Source organism: Cynocephalus volans, chromosome 12 (genome assembly GCF_027409185.1).
Source record: "Cynocephalus volans isolate mCynVol1 chromosome 12, mCynVol1.pri, whole genome shotgun sequence".
NCBI classification, from domain to species: Eukaryota; Metazoa; Chordata; class Mammalia; order Dermoptera; family Cynocephalidae; genus Cynocephalus; species Cynocephalus volans.
The window spans coordinates 52,170,481-52,198,072 of NC_084471.1; the positions used below are offsets into that span (position 1 = coordinate 52,170,481).

General features: G+C 36.1%; 1 protein-coding gene and 1 long non-coding RNA gene across 6 annotated transcripts in view; one reads left to right on the forward strand and one right to left on the reverse strand.

Annotated features, from left to right (window-relative positions):
- Positions 1-63: 63 nt before the first annotated feature.
- On the reverse strand, positions 64-22,074 carry MDM2 (MDM2 proto-oncogene). Of its 5 annotated transcripts, none has more exons than XM_063075087.1 (11): positions 21,742-22,074; positions 20,912-20,996; positions 17,826-17,900; positions 14,988-15,121; positions 13,458-13,507; positions 10,532-10,599; positions 10,287-10,383; positions 7,149-7,309; positions 3,691-3,846; positions 2,912-2,989; positions 64-725 (listed from the first exon to the last, which is right to left on the reverse strand). In XM_063075087.1, exons 2-11 carry the CDS (start codon positions 20,990-20,992, stop codon positions 150-152), a joined length of 1,476 nt encoding a protein of 491 aa, XP_062931157.1. In that variant the 5' UTR covers positions 20,993-20,996; positions 21,742-22,074; the 3' UTR covers positions 64-149. The 5 variants fall into 5 exon arrangements, with proteins under 5 accessions (XP_062931157.1, XP_062931155.1, XP_062931159.1 ...); XM_063075085.1 differs by having other exon boundaries at positions 21,731-22,074; XM_063075089.1 differs by lacking the exon at positions 21,742-22,074 and adding an exon at positions 21,408-21,455.
- A 235-nt stretch (positions 22,075-22,309) lies between these two features.
- Positions 22,310-27,592, forward strand: part of LOC134360730 (uncharacterized) — a 36,284-nt gene continuing 31,001 nt past the window's right edge. Inside the window, exon 1 of the long non-coding RNA XR_010021349.1 lies at positions 22,310-22,461. This is a non-coding gene — a long non-coding RNA (uncharacterized LOC134360730). The remainder of the gene's footprint in view (positions 22,462-27,592) is intronic.

Sequence of the window (27,592 nt, forward strand, 5' to 3'; positions counted from 1 at the left end):
CCTCCAAAGCAGATAAATTATACTAAAGATATAAATGCTACATGGATTGAGACACTTTCTCGCTTTGATAGGTGTAAATAAATTTCATGTTGTTGAAATTTTTAGGGTTATATAGTTAGAAGTACATAATTCTTTTATGGACAGGTCAACTAGGGGAAATAAGTTAGCACAATCATTTGAATTGGTTGTCTACATACGGGGCAGGGCTTATTCCTTTTCTTTAACTTCTTTGCACATGTAAAGCATGCCATAAGATGTCCTGTTTTGCCATGGACAATACATCCATTTTTAGGTCGACCTTGGCAAATCACACAAGGTTCAATGGCATTAAGGGGGAAACTAGATTCCATACTTTCTTCTTTGTCTTGTGTTTCTTCCCTCTCAAACTCTTTGACATCTTCTTGGCTGCTATAAATAATGCTAGCAGAAGTTGATGGTTGAGAATAGTCCTCACTTTCTTGTGATTGAGAGGATTGTGTGATTTTATCATCATTTTCCTCAACACATGACTCTTTGGAGTCATTCACTGTAGTTTTTTTACAATCAGGAACATCAAATCCCTCTTCTGCTTGTGTTGAGTTTTCTAGTTTGGCTTTTTCAGGGATTTCCCCTTTAGCTTTCCCTTTATCTTCAGGAAGCCAATTCTCACGAAGGGCCCAACATCTGTTGCAATGCGGTGGAAGTGGAGGATTCATTTCATGGCATGAAGTACACTTCCAATAGTCCTTCAATGAAATAAGAAAGTTAGCTTCTGTAACCCATTAATTACTAGCCATAGCAATGCTAAAAACTTCGATATGGCTAAGGTGAAATGTATCACACAGCTCAATTTTAGCATTTCATATTTCCTATAAAACATGACATGTACGGGCCGACCCTGTGGCTCACTCGGGAGAGTGCGGCGCTGGGAGCGCAGCAACGCTCCCGCTGCGGGTTCAGATCCTATATAGGGATGGCCGGTGCGCTCACTGGCTGAGTGCGGTGCGAATGACACAAAGCCAAGGGTTGCGATCTCCTTACCAGTCACAAAAAAGGGAAAAAAAAAAAAAAAAAAAACCCAACATGACATGTACAGCATGAGGACTATAGTTAATAATATAGTACTGTATACTAGAAATTCACTAAGAGATTTTAGGTACTTTTACCACCCACACAAAAAAGGTAACTACGTGAGACAAAGGATATGGTAATTTGCTTGACTGTTATAATCATTTCACTATGCACATGTATATCCAAACATCATTTTGTATATTTGTACATTTTGTACAATAAAGATTTTGAAAAGCAGTCAACATGTAACAGTCTCTCCTCAAGTATAAGATTGTATGTACGTTTATTTTTAGCCATACCATGCTGAAGAATCCTAAAACTAAAAATGTATTCATTGTGATATTAACCACGTACTCATCTGTTTGAGAACACAGATAGATACAGCTGGTTCGTTTAGTTGAAGCAAGTACTATGGGACCTTTTATTCTGTAATAAGGCTTGGACCCACTCCCTTAAAGGCTTGACTGTGGACACTGTGCCTACTAGAGTGCCCCCATCAATCTAGATGAAAACTGCCTCTCCTAGAGAAAGACTTCCTCATCCACTAGTGACAAAGACTACCTTACAAGTGCTCTAAACCCATGGCTCAAATGAGTGTTCTCTGATTCCATCTACAAGGGAAATGCTAAAACATTCTTCTCAGCAATCACTGCCAATTAAAACCAGTCATCTTTGTTTGCTATCCAAAATGAATGCCCCTTACATGCCTATCCACCTATGTTCTCATCTCTGTAACTGTTCAGTGCTTCTTCCTTATCCCAACTTGTCTTCTCCCAAACATTTTCACCATGCAATGTGGATAACAAACTCTCCCACATCTCAGCGTCTTTACTAAACATATCCTTATCTCCTCTCCTTAAATAAAGCACAGTTCTTGCTTGAGGACACTTTACAAGTAAAACTTGCCATAAGAGTTCCTTCCTATTGTGCCATGAATAATATGATCATTTTTAGATTGCCTGACAAATGACATAAGACAGTAGCAATAAGATCCCACACTGGTCCTTCCAAGTTGTCAAAGGTATTTCCACTAGCTCATAAAACCAAAGACAAAGGTCTTGTAACATTGGGGCGGAGTGTTTCAAAGAGTCCAGTAAATTGCAAGTCCATGTCTGAAATATTTTACTCAACTTGATGTCAAGGGGGTCAACTAATTATTTTCTAATATAGCAAAAATTTTGAAAAAAAAATTTACAACTTCACTTTTTTACATTTGGATAACTAGTACTCTTTCCAACTCAGAAAAATGGATTTTTTCCCTATTCAAATAAAAGGCATCAGTAAGAACAAAATTAAAGAAATAATAGTTCTACAAAAAAACTTCTAATACCTCAGGAACCCAGAGAAACATTTAGGTCTTGATTTCTTTAATAGCAGGCTGGCCGGTTAGCTCAGCTGGTTATCGCATGGTGTTATAACACCAAGGTCAAGGGTTCAGATCCCCATACCGGCCGGCCACCAAAAAACAAACAAACAAAAAAATTTCTTTAACGACAAATCCTACCACATTCTATAATATGAATCAGTATTAAAAATGTCTGCATTTGACAAGATGGGCAAAACAGTGATAACTGTGAAAGCTGGGTGATGAATACACTGGAGATATATTATACTATTCTCTATGCTGTACACACTTGAAACTCTCAATAAAGTCTTAAAAAGAATTCAAATTCTAGCACATAAAACTAAAAAATGTAGCAACAGAGCCCACCATAATAAATAAAAGAAAAAAAATCTTTAATCATTCAGACTTTTAAATAAGACAAACTTTATAAAAATCACATTTCAGAAAGAGGACTATTTTTTTAATCTTGAGCTCAGTGTTATTTTTGATTCCTTAAAAAAGTAGACATATACTCACAGCTAAGGAAATTTCAGGATCTTCTTCAAATGAATCTGTGTCACTCTCCCCTGCCTGATACACAGTTACGCGATATACCTAATAAAATAAACTCATTAACATCAATTCATTACCTTTTTTCTTCAAACAGGAAGGCTTTTTAGTGGTAAGTCTTAAACAAATAGCATGTATTACTATACATAAGAAATTCAGAGACAATGATCAAATGGAGTGAGTGTAAAGGGGGAAAAAATGGAGGACAGTAAAATCTTCACCCACCATTGTAAAAGTCAATGATATGATGTTGTGATTGAATAAAACAATCAGCATTAAGCGTTTTTATTTTATAAATATGGAGATATTGAATAACAGGTATACAGCTAGAAATGCTGAAGGTAGTCAATTCCAGGAAATAAATCTAGGGGTTCTATTTGAGACTTTGTATGCATGTTTTACTTTTATAAAAAGCAAGGTAACATTAAAAGAGGGAAAATGAATTAAATATTTTTTAAAATGAAAGGATCATTAAAAGAATGTTCATTAAGTCCTATTGACTTCTTGGCATTAGTATTAATATAGAATATAAATCAGACTTGATGGTAAGTGTTCTTTAAAAAAAAAAAAAGAATATAAATCAGATAATAAGGAACTATGAAAGCCTCAAGTCCACAAATCAATATTCTAGTTTGAACAAATCAAGGTGAGGATTTCAAGTGAAATCTGAAGAATTTCAATGTCAAATTCAATGAACGTGGAAAATACTCAATAATTTTCTAATATAATTAGAGAAAAAAAACTACCTCATCATCTTCATCTGAGACTTCTTGTCCTTCTTCACCAAGGCTATAATCTTCTGAATCAAGAGATTCAACTTCAAATTCTACACTAAACTGATCTGAAACTGAATCCTGATCCAACCAATCACCTGAATGTTCACTTATGCCAGCATCAAGATCCTAAAATTAGAGAGAAAAAGATGTGACTTAATATACACTAACCTCTTAGCCTCTGTAACAGCTTCCTAACTCATCCCTGTGCCTCTGTTTCCTCCTCAGATCCATCCTGCACACTGGCTCTAGAGTAAGATTCAAGGTTATCACTACATTAATATCATTTTCCCTGTTCAAAACCCCATTACATGAAGAAAAAAGACCAAAGCTCCTTGGCATTACAGATTCATAAAGTGTGACTGTATTAACATTTTCATCTTATTTCCAACCAGACATCCCCTTGTCCTTTATGAACGATCTAGCCAGACTTGGATTGTTTCCTAAACCAATCTTGGCACTTCAACTTCCACACTTTCCCTCTCTAACTGGAATAATTTGACAGTATCTAAATCCTACTCATCCTTCTTGGGATAATCCTCTATCAATACCATAACTGAAAGAGCTCTTCCACCTTTAGTTATCTTTACTATTTGTATATTATTATTGATTATATATTCTCCCACATAAATTATGCAAAACATAATTTCGTGTGCATGTTTCTCATCTGAATGATACATATTTTGAGAGCTAAGACTTGTCTTAATCATCTTTAGATTTCAGATTGGTAGAATGCTAGTAACTACAAAACATACAATATGTATTATATTGTTTTCATGAACTTGGAGAATAATGTCTTTTGAAAAGCTTGCTGAATTTTTAAAATTTATTTTTAAAATTCCATATCTGCTCATTTGATTCCTCATTTTAAGACTTTAGTAAATTGTACAAGAATCTAGTAACACCTTCAGGCCCATATTTGCTGTCAGTGTCTAAGAGTAGAAACATATACTAAACAGAAGGCCACAATTGGAAAAAGTACATTGTCTTAGAAGTCAGAATACAGACATTATTATTCTAGATTAAATGGCTTAACCTTTGACATATCATTTAACTTCTAAAGGCTACAACTACTTCATCTATGGCAGGGATCTGCAAACCATAGCCCATTACCCATCTATTTTCATACATAAAGTTTTAGTGAATACAGCCATGCCCATTTGTATACTCGTTGTCTGTGGCTGCTTTCACATTACAACAGTAGAGCTGAGTAGCTGTGACAAAGACTATATGACCTGAAGAGCCCAAATAATTAACTATCTGTCCCTTAACAGAAAGTTTGCTAACCCCTGTTCTGGGGTACAATGAAGAATACAATATTGAGTTGTTTAAAAAAGTTACTAATTTTCAGAACAGAACGACCCCCAAACTGTTAAACATTACATATTTTTAAAGCATCAGATAGGCTTGGTCTGAAAAGATATTAACTCTTGTAGTCAGAAATACCTAGTTTTCTCTGAATTCCAATTGTGACAATTATTAATTGTAGGAACTTAAAACAAATTATTTGAAAATTCCCAAGTCTTAGTTTTCCCATCAGCAAATGGAGTTTAAGGCTGCTGAGATGATAAAATATCATAATATAAACTGACTAGTACAGAGCCTAGAATATAGCCTTAGTTCCCCAATTTATTAAACCCAAAAGAAAGAAAAGATAGAAGAGGAATAATGCACTTTCCTTTAACTCCCTTCAAAAACTGGTGAATGATGACACCAAAAGATGACTATAACATTCTCATATGAGGTAGACTAAAATGAAGAAAAAAAGATTGCCCTTACTTAAAGTTTTCACAACTTGGGACCTTAGGCTGAAAAACAACAGATTTTTAATAGACAGAATTTTATAACAGGGTAGGAAAGAACTAACAAAAAGAAAAAAAGACGTACTCTCCTATCTTGTTTTGATAACAAGGCATGTCGCAGGTACAAAGCAAGAAAAAGTACTCTAAATATCAGTTAGCTATAATTCTGATACAACTTTAACAAAGACAGATTCAACAGGATGTGGTAATTCTATTTTTTAAGCCGTTTGTAAGATATAAAATTAACCAAGCTTGCATTTGTGAACTCATCAAGTTTTCTTTAATTGGATTCAATTTTCAGATCACACACATTCGCTCTCAAGAACCTGCATTTTTTCATAGGATTTATTAAATGTTTTCATTATTTAATTATTGATGGTTGGGCTGGCCAGTTAGCTCAGTTGGTTAGAGTGTGGTGCTGATAACACCAATGACCAGGGTTCGATCCTTGCATGAGCCAGCCACCCCCCCAAAAGTTATTGACGGTCTATATCCCCATGAGTGCAGGAACCATATCTACCATGATTACCACTTATCTCTAAGTGCCAATTCCACTACTACATGGAACCTGGCATAGAAAGAACTTAAACATCTACCGAATCCTGCTCTCACACTGAGCAGGAGCTCACCATGCCATCTAGTGGCCTGCATGAGTAACAGCTCTGTTAATACTAACTAGAGGACATGTCTAACCAGAGGACATATAATCACTGCTTTAGAAGAGAAAAATGTAAAGATGATACAGGAGTAACAAGAATACATGAAAGGTAAGAATGGGATTACTAACATAATTGGTTCAGTCTTCCACATCTTCTAGAGAACTATAAAATTATCACTAATATCCAAAATGATAACTACGAGATACTGCCACATCACAAAAAAGGTTCTATTTTAATAACATTTTAAGGCAAATATTTAATAAGAAAATATTCCACTTGCCAAGCATTCTTGTTAACAAAAAATTTTTCACCAAACTTTCAGTGACATTTCTTCTTAGGTACTCCTGGCTGATACTCTGGAATATTGTATCAGTAAACTAAAAGTACCAATACTCTTGCATCATCCATACAATAACATACCCACATTTCACAGTATTAGTAAATTCACCTTCCCTGATGTCTAGACCTATGTATGGCAAATGTTAAGCTCGAACTGTGTTGACTTACTTGCTGATGGCTGTAATAAAAGATATTTTTACTCTAAACATTTAAGACAAATTTGCCTTATAATCCTGTGATATTTAATTGAACCAAATTTTCAGTTTTGTTCTCTTATTTTTTAAAAAATACAACTTCCAAATTCTCAGACTGCTCTATACTCCAATTTATTTCAATTTACTATTGATGCAGTGGTCCACAAAGATTTTCTAATATGTGGGGTGAAACTGATAACTATTAATATTGGTAACAATATCAGTGCTAACTCTGCTATCTTCCACCCTTATCCTTAAACCTGGGATTGGAGGCAAGGCAGATCTATAAAGCAGTTTTATTTGAAAGTAAAATTTACCACTGTGTTTAGCAGAAATCTCCTATCATATACGTGGCTTTTTATCTGTATGCTTACTAGGACTACCTGGACCGGATTTTGAAAATAAAAGTCTTGTTTTATTTAAAATGAGAATATTACCGGATTTGATGGAGTCCCTGTCGATTCACTGCTACTGCTTCTTTCACAACATATTTCCCTTATTACACACAGAGCCAAGCTTTCATCAAAGGAAAGGGAAATACTATCAGATCTGTGGCGCTTTCTTTGTTGTTCACCAGATAACTCATCTGAATTTTCTTCTGGACATATAAGGAAAAAAAGGGTAATTAAATTGCTGTATTGTGATTGATTTAGAAATTGAGCTGTCTCAAGTACTTACTGGTACTGAAATTTAGTTTCAATGAAATTAAACAGAGAAAAATAGTGAATTACTATTAACGTTTCAAAAGTCATCACTGTTTTATTAGATCTGTCCAACTGAGAGTTAAAGCCGAACACTTTTTTTTTTAAGTTTTCTAATCTTCTTTCAGGACTTTATCTCCATAAATCACAATTAATTTAATCCATCTAGAGCCTGTACTAACCAAATACTCTCAGACTTTATCTGTCAAAACCAAACTTCAAGATGTAAGATTTCCCAAAAGAAAAAGAAAAAAGATGTAAGATGTCATCTTTGATGCCTAAAAGAACCAAAAGTGTTTAATTTACTTAGAAGGTATTCTTAATGTCTCAATTTCTTCAGTACTCTGTCTTTTCAACAAAAAATCAAAAATCAGTGAAAACTGTCCATTTTATTTTAAATAATAAATTATCTCTGAATAAAAAGTCAGAATGTTGGCCAAATCTGTCAAACATAAATAAGAGTCCAACCTTATACCAGACATAAAAATAAATTCCAAGTGGATTAAAGAGCCAAACATGTAGAACAAAACCAAGGGCTAGTCAGTTAGCTCAAATGGTCAGAGCACGGTGTTACGACACCAAGGTCAAGGGTTCAGATCCCCATATTGGCCAGCCAACAGCAACAACAACAACAAAAAAACAGAAAAAAAATTGGGGCTTTTTTTTCTTATTATTAAAGTAATATACTACTCACTGTAGAAATCTAAAGAAAACGAAAAGATAAGAAACACAAAATGTAAGTTACTTGTAATGCTACCACTAAGAGACTATAATATTTTAGTGTAGTAACTTTCCAGTTTTCATTTATTTAGCTTTTTACTTCCTTTTCTTAAACATATTTGAATCACATTATATATACAATTTCTGAGTTATTTTCTCTTAGGTACTCTTTTATATCACTTTTAATGGTTGCAGAATATGGTATCCATGATATAGGTTCATATACTGTTCATCATAATTGAACCATTTAGTCCACAAATTTGAGTATCTGTTTCATGTCAGTCACAGTAATAGGCAATGGGTATACAAAGTTAAAGTCAGCCATCATGCCTGCCACCAGAGGAAGCTGACATTCAAACATCAAGGCAACCAAAATTATGTACAAACTATAATGAGCTCAACTTTTCTGAGTATTTAAAGAGTCTCTCTGACCCATTTAAGCAAAAATAGAAAATGAGGAGGTCTTGCAAGGTTGAAGTAGAAGGGCTCCTGGCAGAAAAAAGAGACTAGCGAACAGCCTTAAAGCAGGAAAGAATTTGACTTATTTGAGGAACCAATCAGTACACCTGAAAAACAGGGAAGGGGGTGGTCCTTGTAGGCCAAGGTAAAAGTGTTGACTTTACCTCAAGGCCAATGGTAAGTAATCAGAGAAGCTAAGTGAAGTGACACAACCCAATTTGCTCTTTTACAATCTCTATTGGTAGTGTGTGAAAGTATAGAAAGGGCAAGAGTAGAAGCAGAATCAGAAAGATGCCTCAGTGGTCAAGGCAATGACATTTTGTACCATCATATATGGTATGTTTTCAATTACAAATAATGCTGTAATTAATATCTCTAAATATAAATCTGAATTTCTGATTATATCTCTAGGACAGATTCCTAGAAGTAGAGTTACTATGATAATGGTAAGAACTCTAAACCTTTTTATAATCCACAAATATTTTTAATTTTTTTATTTTTATATAATCCATAAATATTTAACCAACTTATACAAAAGTTATTACGAGCAAAAAATTTATCTTTGCTAATTTGACCGACCAATAAAGACACTTTTAGCATTTCTTATTATCTGTAAAGCTAAAATCATCAAAATTTACCCTCTCCCGATATTTATTAACCATCTGTATTGACAGAGAAACTTGGGGTATTTTTTTGCCCTTTTTGCTATTTGAATTTTTAATATTTTTCTATTGATCTCTGGGAACTTTTCATGTAACAAACATACTAACACTCAAATTTAAAGTGACTATCTTTCAAATATGTTATAATTTTTTGCATTTATCTTTTAAACTGATTTGGAATTCATTTTGGCATAAGGTACAGATGTAACTTAATTTTTTCCCCAAATAACTACCCGTTTGTTCTAGTTCCATGAATTTAATAAGACATCCTCTGCCCTTACTGCCTCTGCTGCTGGTTCCAAGATACTATAGTCTGGGTTTATCTATTCTACGTCACTCTGATCTGAACTCTTCTTTCACTTGAATCACAATTGTAGTTATTATGACTTCTTAAAATTTTTTTTTAATTAAAGCTATTTTATTTCATTTATTTATATTCTCTGGCAGCTAGCCATCCAAATCCCTGACCTTGGTTTTGTAACACTGCACTCTACCCCAATGAATGAACCAGCCAACCTCCTCTTATGACTTTTGGTCAGGCAACAGCCTCCTCTCTACTATCTTTTCTCTGCAAAAATGTTCTTAGCTATTTTCTTTACCTCTATTTACTTTCTTTGTTTTAAAACTCATTAGTTTCTTGTTGTTGTTTTTGGCAGCTGGCCAGTATGGGGATCTAAACCGTTGATCTTGATAAAACTCACTGGTATGTTTTATCATTTATTAAAAACAAAAATTAAAATTTTTAACTACTGTGATGATTAAGAATAATGGTTAAAATAGTTTATACTCTTGTCCTCTATTTATCTTGATAATAGAGAGCTGACTATACTGTTCTGAATGTATAGTGAGCAGAAAAATGTTGCTAAGAAAGCAATTTGTACATCAAATAAAATCAAGAATAAAAGAAACTCAGAAATTCATTCATCTAAACTAAAAAAGCAGAACAATTTAATTAAGTCTAAAAGCACTAATTTCATTAGAGAAAGAACACCAAAAAGCTGTTTGAATGTGCCAAATAAATATTCATATATACCTGTCTCACTAATTGCTCTCCTTCTAGATGAGGTACATGGTCTAGAAACCAAATTTGAAGATGAAGGTTTCTCTTCCTGTAGCTCTGGCATAGGGCCCTAAGCATTCAAGAAAAAAAAAATAAATAAATAAAATAATGACAAACTACTCTTATAATACCAGGAACTGAAAAATTCTTTGTTTTAAGTAACCTTTCCAATTTTCAAGAAACATCATACTAGAATGAGAAATGTATTTAAACAATACCTTTTGATCACTTCCACCTTCAAGGTGATCCCTGTTCTCACTCACAGATGTGCCTGAATCTGATGGTTCTGCAAGAAAATAAAAACAATCACAAATTAGAAAAGACTATTTAATACATAGCAGTCCAACACAAACCCTTACAAAATTTAACCTTTCAACAAACATTAAACATGTATTTCCCAGGCACTATCCCCATGTTAAATACTGGAGATGTAAATAGGATAATTCAAATTTAATACAGAAGACACATAAAAGTGTAATTATAAAGTATAATAAATATATTAAAAGAAGTATTATAAGATAAATTAACAGAAGAGATGGAACAATAATTATTTGGTAGGGATGGGGAAAGTTTGAGGAGCAAAGAATCAGGAAAGGTTTTGTAGTAGAATATATGGAAGTAGGGCTAGCTGGTTAGTTCAGTTGGTTAGAGCGCCACCTTGTAACACCAAGGTCAAGGGTTCAAATCCCCTTAGCAGCCACCAACCAAAAACAAACAAACAGAAAAGAATATATGGAAATAGGGCAAGGAAATGCCATTCCAGACTGAGGGAACACTGTGTGAGAAAGTATCCAGAAGCAAACCAGCAGTTCCTGTTGCAGGAACTACAGGTAGTTCATTATTACCAGAATGTAAGCAGGTTCAGATTGTAAAGGATCCTGTGTGTTTAACAGCATAAGAATGTCAAACAGCATAAGAATGTCAACAAGCAGCACTCATGCTGTCATTCCCACATTCATTCCCACATCATGGCATTCTTCCCAGCCATTACTTCGGATTCCTTAAGGCAATGTTGCAGCCACTGACCATTAAAAAGATTTCAGTCCAAGAAATAAAACTGGTATCCTAGTTCACAGAAAGTATCATATCTGGAGAGCAATAATGAACCCGTAGTAATAGTAATTTTAAGCAGAAGAGTGACAAATCACTCTAGCGAAAAGAAAAAGAGGACAGAGGCAGAGAAATTGGTATTACATAGTAACTGCAATAATATGAAAGAAAAAACATTAAAGCTTAAACTAAGGCATGGAAAAAAGATCAATTTCAGAGAAATTAAAAAGAAATTGAGGGGGAGATGGGGAGAGAGGGTCAGGCAGGCAGACACAAATAAAAAAAAAAGAAATTAACAAGACTTGGTGTCTAATATGTAAGGCAAGAGAGAAAGGAGTTAAGAGAATTCTAAGATTCTATCTTGAGTGAATAAATGGGTGGTACCATTCCCAAGACAGAAACTTTAGGAAGGTGATGGTAAAATAGCAAACCAAAATGGGTGTTACTCAGGTTTTATTCATTAGTTGGATGTACAGACCTCAAGCTCAAAAGCCGAAGTTTCAGATTTGGGGTATATATAATTATCCAAGATCACAATCAAATACCCTTTACTACACCCTTGGAAACATTTCATTTTAAGAGTGAAGTCATGCCTGAACATTACCATTTTGAAATCATGTATTATTATTAATTTCTCTTTATATTATAGGTAAGGCATTACACTGATTTTCTTAAGTTATACATGGTAAGTTATATTACCCAGGAATTTTGTTTTAGTATAATAAAGATGTTACAAAACAGATGTAATAAAAAGTAAACATTAGGTGTCACAAGGTTGAAAATACTGATAAGAGTTTTGAAGTTAATTCTACTAAACTGAAACCTAATACAAACCCAGAATGGAAATAATGCAAATAATCTACAGATTACCATCTCATTAATACAATTTTCCTAGTAATCTGCCAAGCTTTATTTAAATGAATGAATGAATGAATGAATGCGTCAGAGATACACACATCAGAAAACTCAAAATACTACAATAGATACTATTAATTGTGTATTTTGCCATCATTTGATTTCATAAAAAGTTTGAAAATGGCAAGTCCTGAAACACATTTACTAAACACATTATTATTAAAATACTTTACTGTGTGATGTAGAATGCAAACCCGAATGGGACACAGGAAACAGAAATACAAACAAGTGTAACAAAGCAACATAACAATAAAATCTGAATATGGTAGTGGGAGCACGAGGGAGTGGTCAATTCATATAAGAACAGCTTTTTTTTTTTTAATTAGCTGGCCAGTGCACAGATTGAACCCTGGACCTCGGTATAATTAGCACCACATTCTAACCAACTGAGCAACCAGCCAGACTTAAACAAGCTTCTCAGAACAGCTCTTAATTGTAGTTCGAGAATGGACTTTAGGAGGGCTGTAATGTGCTGGAGCCAGCTCCTGCCAACACTGAAAAGCAAACTGTGTACATCTCTTCCAATTCCATGTTTGTAGCCTGAAAATGGGAGTATTTACACCATGGAAATCAACAACCACTACAAACCAGGGCTTTTCCCATGAAGAGCAGGTTGTCAAACACTTATCAGCATACCACTGTACATGTGTATGTGCTACTTCCTGGACCGAGAACCCAGTGCTTTCATCAGACTATCAAAGGGAGATGTGACTAAAAAATGACCAATTAAGAACTGCAAGTAGAGAATTGAAATGCCACTTACCTACACAAAGTGGTAGTTTGTCTATTACAAAAACAAAAACAAAGACCCATCTTTTCAAATGATTCTACCTAGGTAACTATACTACTTCACAAAGCCTTGCAATACATTTTTCAAGGTTTGATCACACCTCTAAGCAGAAGCTTTTGAAATTATCTACCTTCCAAAACAAATCCTAACTGTGATACCCCAGGCTTAAACTGATGTAACAGGATATCTAACTTTACAATAGAACCTTAGTATTATGGTTTTTAGCTCATACATATTTCTTTCTGCTAAATTTATCATACTTTTATTATAATTAATATATAATTAAGGCAACTTTTAACAAGAATCACAATTATAGAATATGTATGTATACAAAAATATCTTCAAAATGTTTTTATGGTATATGTTTATGGTGTTCAAAATTAACTTACCCTGTTGATTGACTACTACTAAGTTTCTGTAGATCATTGTATATATCTTCCTTGTAGGGAGAAAAAAAAAAAAATCAAGAGATGTACATTTTAAAATAAAAATTTATTAAACTGAATTTAACCAGCCTTTTAAATGTGTATTTAATATAAAACTACCATACACACTCAAAACCATATTTTAAATGACTGCCATTCAAATTATATCACAAGCAAACTTTTAGGCCCCCAAAAGGACAATAATTAGTAACACAATAATTACATAGTTACTTTAAATAATCACTAAGGTATCTCTAGGTGAAAGATTTCAATTCTCCATTTCCTAAAATGTGCTTTGTTTGGACTTTACCAACAGACCCCAAGGAATGGGTGTGCAAGCAGAGGCAGGTTAGAAAATTTTCAAAGAGGAAAAAAATTTCCTAGCTCTGTGCTTAGAAGCAAACTGCCTAAAAAAGTAGCAGCTTATACAAAACCCACCACATAAAAACTTGATTATATCTTGACTTTCATCAATCTTGGACCAATCATCTAAAGGATTTTTTTTCTTGATCTTAAAATTTACCAAAAGATAAAGCAGTATTTATTCATTCAATAAATAAAGACTGGGAACCTTTTATGTACCAGTCACTATTCTAGACACTCAGGAAAACTAAGAATGAAACAGAAATAGACCTCTGCCTTCATGGAGCTTATATCCCAATAGGAAGACAATTCATTTATCCCAGCATTCACTGATGTCATGGCACATTTTTCTTTTTGTTTTTAAACTAATGATTTTAGAGAATGTTTATCTGTCATAAGATATCATTTCTAATTCTCAAAGTTAAGGGTAAAGTACCAATCCCAACTATCTGTTTTCACCCTTGGGAATGATGATACAGCAACTAAAACCCAGAAAAATCAGTATTCCTATTCATATCCTCTTTCATGTCAGTTATTACTCCAGTTTCTAATCTCACAACCTATTAGGATTCAAGTCAAAGTTAATTTTAAGACTATGCTTTCGATATCAGAAACACCTCTAAACATTATCAGAAGATTTAACCTCAAGTGTTACAAAATCACCCATAAAGTTATTTTTTAAATTTACAGTTAGATCTTATAACCCAAGGCCAAGTATAAAATGATAACAGGAATAGATATTAAACAGAATTGGTTTGTCAATGGAAAAATGCTTATATAATGTTAAATTGAGAAGCAAGATGAAATTAAATATACTGTAGTCTGTTCACAAGTACATTAAAACACACATCTGCACATAATATAAAAATGACTGGTAAAAAACTAAAGTTTCGAGAGGTTAGGTCAATCTACCTACTCACACAGCTAGTGAATGACTGAGCTAGTTCTGAAAGACAGTTTTATAAGACTCCAGAGCTCAGGTTCTCAAACAATATGCTATAGAGCTAAGAAATTAAATATCAGCATCCTTTACACATAATAATTTTCCTCCAACAAAAGTGAGTGAGGGTGGAGGTGAACTGAAATGTCTGCCCAGCTGGCTTTTCACAATGGACTAAACTAAGAATTTACCTGTGCTCTTTCACAGAGAAGCTTGGCACTCCAAACAAATCTCCTAGAAGATCATTTGAACAATATACAATATGTTGTTGCTTTTCATCATACAATCGTTTTGTCATAATATACTGGCCAAGATAAAATATAACCTGAAATAGAAATATGATTTCTCAGCACTAAAGAAAACTAAATGCTAGTTTCATTTACATTCAATAATACCCCATTCATCTGAACAGGGTTAAACAACCAACAACTACATCTACAACCATGTAGAATAACCACCATTTTGTACTCTAAAAGAAGCAGCTTTTAAGCATTTTCCTTTGATTTGATGGAAATAGAACTGCTTTTATAATTTACTTAAATAAACCTTAAAATATGTTTTTTTGTTCTTGCAGACTTTATCTCTGCCCATATATCTAGGTACTAACACATCAGGGAAAAGGCAGCAAAATACAAAACCACTGACAGCAATAAAAAGTTGCAGTATCGGGGAAAAAAAAAATCAACTAAGTATGGCAATGACCTGGAGACATTTAGTAAATAAGTCATAAATACCCCATACCCCAATAGCCTCTAATATCATCACAGAGGAGAAAAACAAAAAAATGACCAATGATATCTACACAACAGTTTGGCAGAATTCAGTAAGTGAAATAAACCCTCAAAGATAGTAATATAATCTATACCATAATAAATAATCAATAGTGACCTTGAACCATTAATATAAAGTTAAATTTTATTCTATGTGCTCCATTAAGACAAAGAAGTAGGCAACACATTTTAAGATATCCACGTAAAGCCTACTAATAATCACCTACATATGTATGGCATTTTACAGTTTATAATGTATTTTTTTTTTTACAAGTATTATCTCATCTTTCTGTTATTTCATAGAATTGTTATCACCATATTAGTAATAAAGAAACTGATCTCAGGTCTTCTGACTCTTACTCCAATGATCTTTCTATTACCCCACACTAGCTTTCATCACTTTCTCAAGTGCCCCAGAATAAAGATCCCGTAACTGAAAACTGTTTCAGACAATATACACATTATACTCACAGTTTAGCATAAGCATTGTAAGTGTTTATAATGGCTTTAATCAATTTTCTCATTTCTACTTACTGCTAAATTCATACTTTGTTTCCTTAACTGATTATATAACAATAATAAGGTCAATTCCAAGTTAACAGCCCTAAAAACACTGTTCAACTTGGCACTTCCTGCAAGCATTCTCTATGGACTTAACTAGCTAAGCAAGCATTAGCCTTAAAGGAATATTCCTATGTGGCTATGGATTGGAGAGATGGCTGACAGGCAGTAAGAAAGGGAGAAGGAAGAGAACCTAGATTCCTTCTACCCAACATCCCTTAAGGAAGTTTATAAAAGTGTAGTTGCCAAGATCAAGGGTTCGGATCCCCAAACCTGCCAGCTGCCAAAAAAAAAAAAAAAAAGTACAGTTGAAAATGAAAGGGTCTGGAATCTCTTCGTGCCCCACTATCCCAAAGTAAGAAAGAATTTTAGTTTTTTTTTTTTTTTTTGTCGTTTTTTCGTGACCGGCACTCAGCCAGTGAGTACACTGGTCAGTCCTATATAGGATCCGAACCCGCGGCGGGAGCGTCGCCGCGCTGCCAGCGCAGCACTCTACCAAGTGCACCACGGGCTCGGCCCAGAATTTTAGTATTTTATTTTATTTTATTTTATTTTATTTTTATTTTATTTTTTAAAAGATGACCGGTAAGGGGATCTCAACCCTTGGCTTGGTGTTGTCAGCACCACGCTCAGCCAGTGAGCAAACCGGCCATCCCTATATAGGATCCGAACCCGTGGCCTTGGTGTTATCAGCACCGCACTCTACCAAGTGAGCCACTGGCCGGCCTGAATTTTAGTATTTTAATAATCTGAGCCCCATAAACTAATGGGAGAGATGCGGAACGGGCACATTTCATTCACACTGAAATTTGGCCTAAGATGGCCCAATCTCTCACTGAAAATCATGCACAATTATAAAGCTAGAGAACAATACATTGAATGTCATATCCATTAAATAGAACATATGTTCATGAATCAGCTCACCTCTATCCCAGAAAAGATCAGTATACTGTACTCATGTATCTCTACTGCAGAAGTTCTTAACCTGGAATCCAGGGATGCCTAAGAAGTCCTTGGATAGAATTCAGGGGGTCCATTAATTTGGATGGGAAAAAAAACAAATTTCTATCTTTTTCCCACTAACTTCTAACAAATTTAGCTTTTCCTTCAATTACAAATGTAGGCAACAAATCACAACAGTATTAGCAGTACCTGTGATTTTGTCACCAATAAAAATCACAAGTGTTTTCATATTGTATTATGCTTATGCCAAAAATCTTAAAATACCACATATTCCTCACTACATTGAAGTTAGTTATTAGATCTGCCGATCAATGTATTTAATGTGTTAATAAAAAACTATATATCACAAACTAGTTATTATTTAATAACTGTATTTTAATATGTTTCCTTTGTAATCCTATGTATTTTATTTCATGCACTTAAAAACATGACTTTGAGAAGGAGTTACCAGTCTGAAGAAGACTTTTACCAATCTGCCAAATGAGTTCACAGCACAGAAAGGCCAAGAATCCCTACAGGGCTTCCCTTTGTCTCTGAGTTCCTAGCTGAGAAATGAAACTCAAGTATCATTAGATTTTCAGCTCCAAAATATAGTCCAAATGACCACAAAACAATGTTGCTGTTATTGAAAAATCCTTCCAGATGGCTAATTTCTTTCCCAGTCTTGAAAACTATGTCTATATATAACTAGTAAGACAATTTATCTCTTTATCTCTTATACTTAGTTCAGCTTACCTCTTTCATAGTGTAAGTGTCTTTTTGTGCACCAACAGACTTTAACAACTTCAAAAGCAATGGCTTTGGTCTAACCTACAAAGAAAAAAGAGCTGCTATTATACTTTCAAAATGATTCCAGAACTATAAGTCCAGCAACAAATGTGTCCATAAAGTCCTATAAAGGCAGCAGACACTATGTTTAACAATTTCACAAGATTATACCTCAAAAAATAAGTTATAATTTTTTACTAAATGTAAACTGAATTCTACAGGCTGTCAAGGGATTTTGAAAAAAAATAATTAGAGAGGATCTAATTATTATGCAAATATAATGAAATCATCAAGTATTAGTTGTGATCAAAAACAGTACCCAACACAAAACAGTGAAGACTATTCTTTTTCCTCCAGCTATTTCTATCATCTGCTTAAAACCTTACAAAGTACCATATGTGGTTGAGATTCAATGAGCTTACTCTGTAAGCTAACTTAGAGAATCCAAGAGAAAAACAAAAAAAATCTTTAGGGTGGGTCCTGTCACCACTCTTCTCTTTCTACAGATTAGGTTCCTGAAGTCTAGAGAACTTAAATAACTAACCCAAGCTGACAAAGGTAATTAAGAGCTGATCTGACACTGTTAACTGCCATCCCTCAACTACAATTCAGCATTTTTTTCCTACTATATCATGTTTTCTATTAGTTGGTCTACATTTCAAATATCTACTTGACAAACACTTGCTGAAGTTTTACTATGCACCAAAAAGTGCTAGGTACTGAAAAAAAAAAAACAAAAAAATTACAAACCTATGACCTATATTCAAAGAGCCTGCCAACTAGATGAACTAGATCAGGGGTCAATTTTTTTCTGTAAGGGCCAGACAGTAATTTTTTTTTTTTTTTTTTTAAAGATGACCGGTAAGGGGATCTTAATCCTTGACTTGGTGCTGTCAGCACCACGCTCTCCCAAGTGAGCCAACTGGCCATCCTTATATAGGGATCCGAACCCTGGCCTTGGTGCTATCAGCACCACACTCTCCCAAGTGAGCCATGGGCCGGCCCTCAGACAGTAAATATTTTAAGCTTTTTGTGCCAGATGTTCTAACTCAAAAGCATAGATTCTTTGTAAAGCAACGAGCATGACTGCATTCCAGAAAAATTTTATTTACATAAACAGGCAGCTTGCCAAGTTTGGCCCATAGGCTATAGTTTGCCTGACCCTGATCTAGAGGTTTTGCAAGGGGTGTTGAGAAAATAATTGGCAAGGGGGTACGGTAATAATGTGCTTATGTTCTTTCTCCCTTGTTCCTGCTATATCAAAATGTGCAAAACTCAAGTATCAAATATTACAGCTTGCCATCTCCACAAACTGGTGCCTCAGTACCTCTCTTCAATATGTCCCTCTCCTGTGTCTAACTTTGAAATCTGACAGCATCCCCACGTGGAATCTAACTCTCAAAACCAGATTTTAAAAAACTGCCTATTTCCAGCTAATCAACAGAACAAATATTATTTAATAATTGAAAAACTTAAAATATACAATAAATGTAGAATTGAGTCATTAATTGTCCTCATCACACATTTTCTTACATTTAAGAAAAAAAAGATAAATTCCAGGTGAAGATCTAGATGTAAAAATTTAAAATACTATAAGAAAATACAAGAATATATTTGCATAATTTGGGGATGGGAGAGTTCTTCCAAAGCATGATACAAAATTCAAAAACAAAAGTCAACAAATTTGACTTCATAAAAATGTTCTCAATGCAGAAAAGACAACATAAAGTTAAATGCAACACTTGTAAATAACAAAAGTTAAATACACTGAAACAGAGAACTACTCAAATTAAGAAAAATGCAAAAAACCTAAAAGAAAAACAAATGAGACCAAGCAAATCACAGAAGCAGCAAGTAATTTAACAAATGAAAAGATGCCAAACCTTTCCAGAGACTTAGGAAATATAAATTTAAACAATGGCACAGTATCTTTTTCCAGAAAAATGGCCAAAAAAACCCCACCAAAATAATAATAATAATTAAAGGTTACTAATATTCAGTGTAGCAGGAGTGAAAACTGTTACAATCTTTTGGTGAGCAGGTTACTATTAGCAATCAAACATGTTTAATTTCGGATTCAGGAGTTCTCCAAAATCTTTCTTACAGAAATATTTTCCAAGTTTTTTTCCAGCAGTTGGCCAGTACCAGGATGCCAACCTTTGATCTTGGTGCTTGGTGTTATCCAGCACTTCACTCTAACCAAGTGAACTAACCTGCCAGCCCTTTCTCACAGAAATAGTCACATAACACTTGTGTTGGGATGCACATACAAAGCAGCACTATTTGTAATACTCAAAAACAGGAGGCAATTTTTATAAATCTATCAGTAAAGGCATAAATAATAAAAAAATCACATACTCATGCTATGGAATACTGTGCAGCCATTAAAAAGAATTCTGTATTGGATTGGATAAGGTATAGTAGAAAAAAAGAATTCTACATATTTTATTTATTGACAAAGATGCAAGTTGTAGAACACCTCTAATTTAATCTTGTTCTAGTAGAACAAACAGAATAACATAGATTTAAATTCACATGTTAATATATATGTGGGTAATGGACATAGAAAAAAATCTAAAAGGAGACATGGAGGAAAGAGAGGACTGGAATTTTCCAGTTTTTACTTTACACATTTCTGTAATGCCTAAAAGCTTTACAACAAGCATGAATTATTTTTGCAGCTTTTAGAAATCATTTAAAAAGTTAAATACTGAAAGGTCAAAATAGGAAAAAAAAAATCGGTCACTTAACAAACATCAGAATCCACACTAAAGAATGTAATGGAACTCATTTTTAAAACCTCGGTGGTAAAAGACTACGAAAATACTCATTCCTAGAGTTAACTTTTACTCCACACAGTTATGCCTGAGATAGCAGAATTTAAGGTAAGAACATACAATTTTATTTAAAGAGTCATTTTATAATTCAAGTCTGTGGAATTTAGTTGATCATCTCATAAAATAAGTTATTTTAAAAGTTCCACTTGATCAAAAAACAAATATAAAAAAATAAAAAATAAAAATAAAAGTTCCACTTGAAACACTGATACCAACCAGGGTCTCTTGTTCCGAAGCGGGGATCTGTGAGGTGGTTACAGCACCATCAGTAGACACAGACATGTTGGTATTGCACATTTGCCTACAAGTAGGGAAAAACACATACACACACACAATAAAAACTTGAAATAACAAAACTTCTGTGAAAAAACAAAGTCATATATGAAAGAGATAAATAATGCCTCAAAATAACACCTTTACTAAAACTAAACCTATCAGCAAGTCGGTTCTTACCCGATCAGTACAGAAAAACTGCTGTACTTCTGTGACCACAGGTATCTATCTCTAATCGCCAGTGAATACAGTAGGGAAAAGGCAAGGTTTAAATAGCCCCAGCGGGAGACAAGTCAGGACTTAGCTCCTTTTACTGCAGACTCGGAACGTGTCCGAACTTGACCAGCCCAAGAGGAAAAGCTGAGTCAACGTGCCCACAGGACCAGCCCAGTCTCGCCCAGACTCAGCGCCCAGTTCACACACGTAACCCAACAGACACCTGTAATCATCGAGGTCGAGAGGCGGGAGGGGGCCGGTGGCCCCAGGCCCCGCCGGCCCCTGCCCATGTGACCTCCGCCCAGAGCTCCCAGGGAGACCCCCGCCCCCTCCCGCCAGGAGCGCGGGCCCCAAACCCCGCCCTCCTCCGGGCGACTACAACCTGACCTCCTCCCAACAAAACCTCCACAGGGCCACGTGCCCCGCGCCCCCCGCCACGAATAGCACAAAGGCTGCGTGCTGGGAAGAAGCTGAAGACGAGAGCGAGCAAGGGGACCCAGGTCACAGCCCAGACCCAGAACTGAGCACTCGCTTCCGGACCGATACCTGTTCCTCACCAGGGGGTTTTCGCGGCTGGAATAGGGGGTGTCCCTCGAGGCTCCCAGTTCCCTTCACGGGGCGCGCGGAAGCACGACGCCCTGAGCCTCGGCGACCATTCCACTCTCGGGGCCCAGGCCACTGGGGCGTTCGAACACACTAGTCCGCAAAGGAAGGAGCCTCCTGGCAGTCAAAGCGGTAGGATACCGGTTAGAGGAGTTAGGACCGTGCCTCGGGATCGGCTTCATGCTCTATTTCCTTTCCAGTCACCCAGGGCCACGCAGGCCCCTAAAGGAACCGAGCCCCCCGAGGTTCCGCGACGCGCGCCCCCTGCCGCCCATGGGGAGCGCGCCGGAAGCCGCGGCCCATCCGGGCGTTTGCGCGCGCACGCGCCCGGGCCGCGCCGCCTCCGCCAATTGGGGACGGGCCTGGGCCGCGCCGCCTCCGCTGGCGTGGGAGGGGGGGGGGCGGGGAGTTTCGCAGATGGGGAGGGGTCTCGGCCGCGAGCTCCCCGGGGTGGGGCGCAGCGCCCCGGGAGTCCTTAGGCCGTTGTGCTATTTTTGTATTTCGTGTGTTTACACCTCCCGACCGCGATGGAAACTGCGGGCGAGTGCGTCTCTAAGTGTCGCTGCTACCAGAAAGAAACCCAAATCGACAGCTGTGCCCACGCCGCCTGCCGCTGGAGTTTTATACAAATGAGTTATTTCAAGACTTGTTTTTTAAAAGGTTAAAAATAGCAGGTAACGTAGGCTTATACAGTGGTGCATACAGGTGTTCTTGCTGGAGAAATAAGACGGCGGTTACTGCGGGAGCCGGGAGGGCGGGGGTGGTGTAAAAGCGGTGACTTTTCCTTTTGGGCTTTTGGAATGTTTCGGTTTGTTTATATAATCTATTCACGTATTACCATTAAAAATATATATTTAAATATTACGCGCTCAATTCTGAAGGACTCACCTACTTGCCCACATAGGTGTGGCAAACGTTTTTGATGCAGTCTCAGAAATGAACGAGAACATAAATAACTAAGTTGGCCCAACCCAAAAAGCACAGACGCAAAGAACAGCTTCTTCTCGGGCCAGGAAGTGATTAGGTCCTTGTGGATAAGGCACTGTTTTTAATGAAATTATTATTAAGGACCTTTTTAAATAAAATTATTATCCATCCTTTCTCCCACTCCTCAGCCTAGGAGTCACTCAATTGATTTAACTTAATTGCCAACATTATTAACTTCAGGGATTTAGTGAGGCCTTTAAAAAACAAATCTCATCTTTATCAGATCAAATATAGTGAGGTTTCTGGTTGCCAGACTGGATGAAAGAAACTCTCAAGCATAAAAAGGGCGCATTTGTGAAATGACATTAATGGGTGAGCATGTGCTATAAGAATTCAAAGACGGCTGGCCGTTTGGCTCAGTAGGTTAGAGGTGGTGCTGATAACATCAAGGTCCAGGCTTCCATCCCTGTGCCAGCCAGCCGCCAAAACAAAAAACAGTCCCAAGACAGAATTGCTCCATGAATCCTGGGGAAGTTCACAAAGGCCTCATAAAGGATCACTCATATTTTGTGCCTTTCAAAGACACAAACGCAGAGACTATTACAGGCACAAGAAAATACTATCAGAAAAGTCCAGAAGCAGAAACACGAGAGGACTGTTTGAGACAGGAAATAAAAGTCAAGAGAAAGTTTTAAGAACTTGGAGTTTTTTTTCTTTCTTTCTTTTTTAAAAAGATGACCAGTAAGGGGATCTTAACCCTTGACTTGGTGTTGTCGGCACCACGGTCTTCCAAGTGAGGTAACCGGCAGTCCCTGTATAGGGATCCAAACCCATGGCCTTGGTGTTATGAGCACCACACTCTCCCAAGTGAGCCACAGGCTGGCCCTGGAACTTGGAGTTTTCTTAAGTGCCAAGGAACAAAATTTGGGCTTTAGACAGCATAGGCAGTGGGAAGATATTGGGAGCATATAAACGATGATTTGCTTGGAACTGTGTTGTGACAGGACCACCGAGAGCAGATTCAAGCTCAGAATAGTTGGGTCAGCCCCTTTCTTGGCTGACCTTCCCCCTTCTCACTGGCCCTGTGTTTTGAAAAAATTCTCTTGGCAAAATTATTAGAGCAGAAACAAAGGGCAAAACTAATAGGATTAGTCCCTTTCTAATAGAACCAGAAAAGAAGGGGCAGAAATGAAAGAAGAATTCCCTTTACCAGCTGCAGGGAAAAAAAAAAAAAGATGAAGAAGAAGTGATAGGACTTAAAGTATTAGGAAGAGAGAAAGGATGAGGCAAGGATTCAATTTTTCCAGGACTTAGTTTTCAAAACTTACTGTGTGTGCCAATCGCTACCCTAGGCCCCAGGTGGTGAACAAGATAGTCATACTCCTTGCTGTCAATGGAACCTAGCAGGATGACTCAGTTTCCACCCAAAGAGAATGATGATACTACTGACACAAAGTCTGGAGGGAATGAAAAGTTGGGTGGTTGTTAAGTTTTAGGTGATGCACCATAGAATGGAGAGTTCAGTAGTAGAAAACATGAAACTGAAGATCAGGCTGGAGGCAGAGCTTGAAATAGCAAAGGAATGAGAGGAATGGCCAACCAAACCAGGGCCATATAATGGCATCCCCCAAACCAGAGTCAAGTAATGACACTGTACTGAGTACTGCAGAAGTCAAAGGAAAAGGAATGAGAAAACAAACTGGATTTGCTCACCTTAAAAGCAGTTTCTATTGTTAACATGAAGAAAAAAGTGCAGACCAGCTGCTGCCTCTGCCTGCATTTCGTGTCACTTTGCCCTTCATTGTGCTTACTTGAGGCTTTTCTGGGGGCAAACTTCTGCTTATTTTTAGAAGCACTGTTTGTTTTATTTTAAAAAAGATGACCGGTAAGGGGATCTTCACCCTTGACTTGGTGTTGTCAGCACCACACTCTCCCAAGTGAGCTAACCGGCCATCCCTATATATAGGGATCCGAACCTGTGGCCTTGGTGTTATCAACACCACACTCTACCAAGTGAGCCACAGGTTGGCCCTAGGAGCATTGTTTTTGATGCTCACCTTTGTTCCAAGAGATGAAGATATCTTGAGTGTTCATATTCTTCGGGATATAAACTCTGCAAACGTATCCACAATAGACTTGTCCTGGTCCAAGGGCCATTTCATACTTGTATTTATTGATGACAACAGTAATCTTTAAAGCATAGTGAAAAATGACAAGATTTATTTCAGAAAGGGTGTTTAGAATGCTGTCTCACAATATTTAAGTTCATCTAAAATTACAGAAGTGGTTCAAATTCCATATGTCTTTCCAAACATCTGGAACTGAATAGTGTTATTTAAAGAGCAAAATCCTAGCAAATGGTGAATATTAGTACAGGCTTTTTGTTTCTATTTTCAGAATAATATTTTCTATTCAAAAAATATTTTCTTAGTTGGTTAGAACATGGTGTAATAACACCAAGGTCAAGGGTTTGGATCCTCATGGTGGCCAACCGTTAAAAAACAACTTTTTTTCTTTCTATTTTGTTTCTATTGTTAAAAAATTAATCAACTAACTTTTGCTTATTTTGACAAGTTTTAAATGTGCAGAAACATTTACAGAACAATTCATATCCTATGTAACCACTGTCCAGAATTCACATTTGTCATTTTTGCTTCAAATATATTTGAAAAATGGAACATTACAAAAAAAGTTGAAATTCTCCTTTTATTCTTAATTCCATTCATCTCTCCTCCCTTGATGTAATCATAATAATCAGTTTGGTGCTTATCCACTAAGTCCATGTTTTATATGTTGACTGTAAATATATGAATCCATAAACAGTAAGGACAGTAGGCTGCTTACATCCAAGAGGAATTGCTGGGCCATAGAGTATTAAGCCTTATAATAACTTTCAATATCTAACAGTGTGAGGTCTCCTTATCTTTTTCAGTATTGTTTTGGCTCTTCTTGGATGTTACTTTTACAACACCGTGCTCTAACCAACTGAGCTAACCGGCCAGCCCTGTATGTTACTTTTAGAATCAGTTTGTCTAATTTTTAAAAATAATCCTGTTGGGGTTTTGATTTGAATTGCATTGGCCTGATAAATTAACTTGACATCTTTTCAGTATGGATTCTTCCCAGATAAGAATGTGACATATTGCTCCATTTTTTGGACATCCTTTAATAATCTTTTATCATTTTCTCCTTAAAACTATCTTTGGCTACTTTTTTCTTGAGGTGCTTTATAGCTTTTATTGCTATTTTAAGTTATATCTTTTTTCTATTTTATTTTCTATTTGGTTATTGCTGACATATGGGACAATTACTGATTTTCCTGATTTTTATATTTCGATCTTATAGCCAGCAACACTGCTGCATTTTTGTTTTATATATATACTTTTTTGGGGGGTGGCTATTTGTTTTTCAGTTTATGCTCTTGGATTTTGTATGTAGATAATAATATCATTTGGAAAAACTGTCAACTTGTCTCTTCCTTTTATCTCTTATTTCATTTTTCTGGTAACCATTAGAAGAATTATTACTTTATGGAATAATAGCAATGATAGTAAGTATCCTCATCTTATTATTGACTTTAATAAAAATACTTTTAAAGTTTGATGTTTGCTGTAAGTTTTAGTTAGGTGTCCTTAATCATGTTATTAAAGTTTCCTTCTGTTGCTGGTTTTTTGAGGTTTTTAAAAATATGAATATGTGTTCAGTTTTATCTACTGCTTCTTTATGCATCTGGAGATGACCATGTGGCTTTTCTCTTTTAATCTGTTAATGTGGTGAGATTATACTGACAGATTTTCTAATATTGACCATTTTTCCATTGCTCAAATCCTATTTGGTTACAGGGCTTTTTTTGGTTTTGTTTTGTTTTTTTAAGGACACTGATGAATTTGTAACAGGAATAGTATAACAGGATGATATGGAGCATAATTAAGATCTGATCCTGCTCTTACAGAATACCACATATTTCAGAGATTTCAGTGGGAATATTGCCCTGTGGAGAACAGTTACTCAATTCTCTAAGGCTAAGTTCAAATAACGCCCAAAACTTGGCCTGAGATTCTGATTCCCACAGGGTCAATACAGGCTAAACTGGTTTGATAACTTTTATCATTGAGAGTGTTAAGGGAGGATCAGAACAACAGAAGTCACCTTTTGGAAAAATGAGGCGTTTATAATCTCCCACATGCCCTCCCAGGACTTGTGATCATATCTTGTCTGAAAGTTGTGGAGCCACTCAGCTGGCAGAAGAGACGTAGTGAGGTTGAGCACATGGAAGGAGCTGATGGCCAATTGGTATTAATCAGAAAAGCTGGGACAACCAACAGAAAGGGACAGAAATGTCCCCCATCATCTAGTTGGGGTTGTTCATATAATGGAACCATGGTCATGTCCCACTAGTAAAAGGGCAACAAACTTTCAAGGGTAAAAAAAATGTAATTTTCCTTTCCCCTTTCTTGCCACTCCAGTACCAGAGGACTAATGTAATAGTTTCCTATTGCCATGTAACAAATTACCACAAATGTAGTGGCTTAAAGCCACACAAATTTATTAGCTCACAGTTCTGTATATCAGAAATCCAGGTATGCTCCCCTAGTTTCTGTGCTCCGGGTCTCACAAAGCAGAAGTCAAGGTGTTGGACAGCTTGGGCTCTTATCTGGAGGCTCTAGGGAAGAACCTGCTTTCCAGCTCATTCAGGTTGTTGGCCAAATTCAGTTCTTTGTTAATTTTTTTTTTTTTTTTAAAGATGACCGGTAAGGGGATCTTAACCCTTGACTTGGTGTCATCAGCACCACGTTTACCCAGTGAGCTAACCGGCCATCCCTATATAGGGATCCGAGCCTGTGGCCTTGGTGTTATCAGCACCGCACTCTCCCAAGT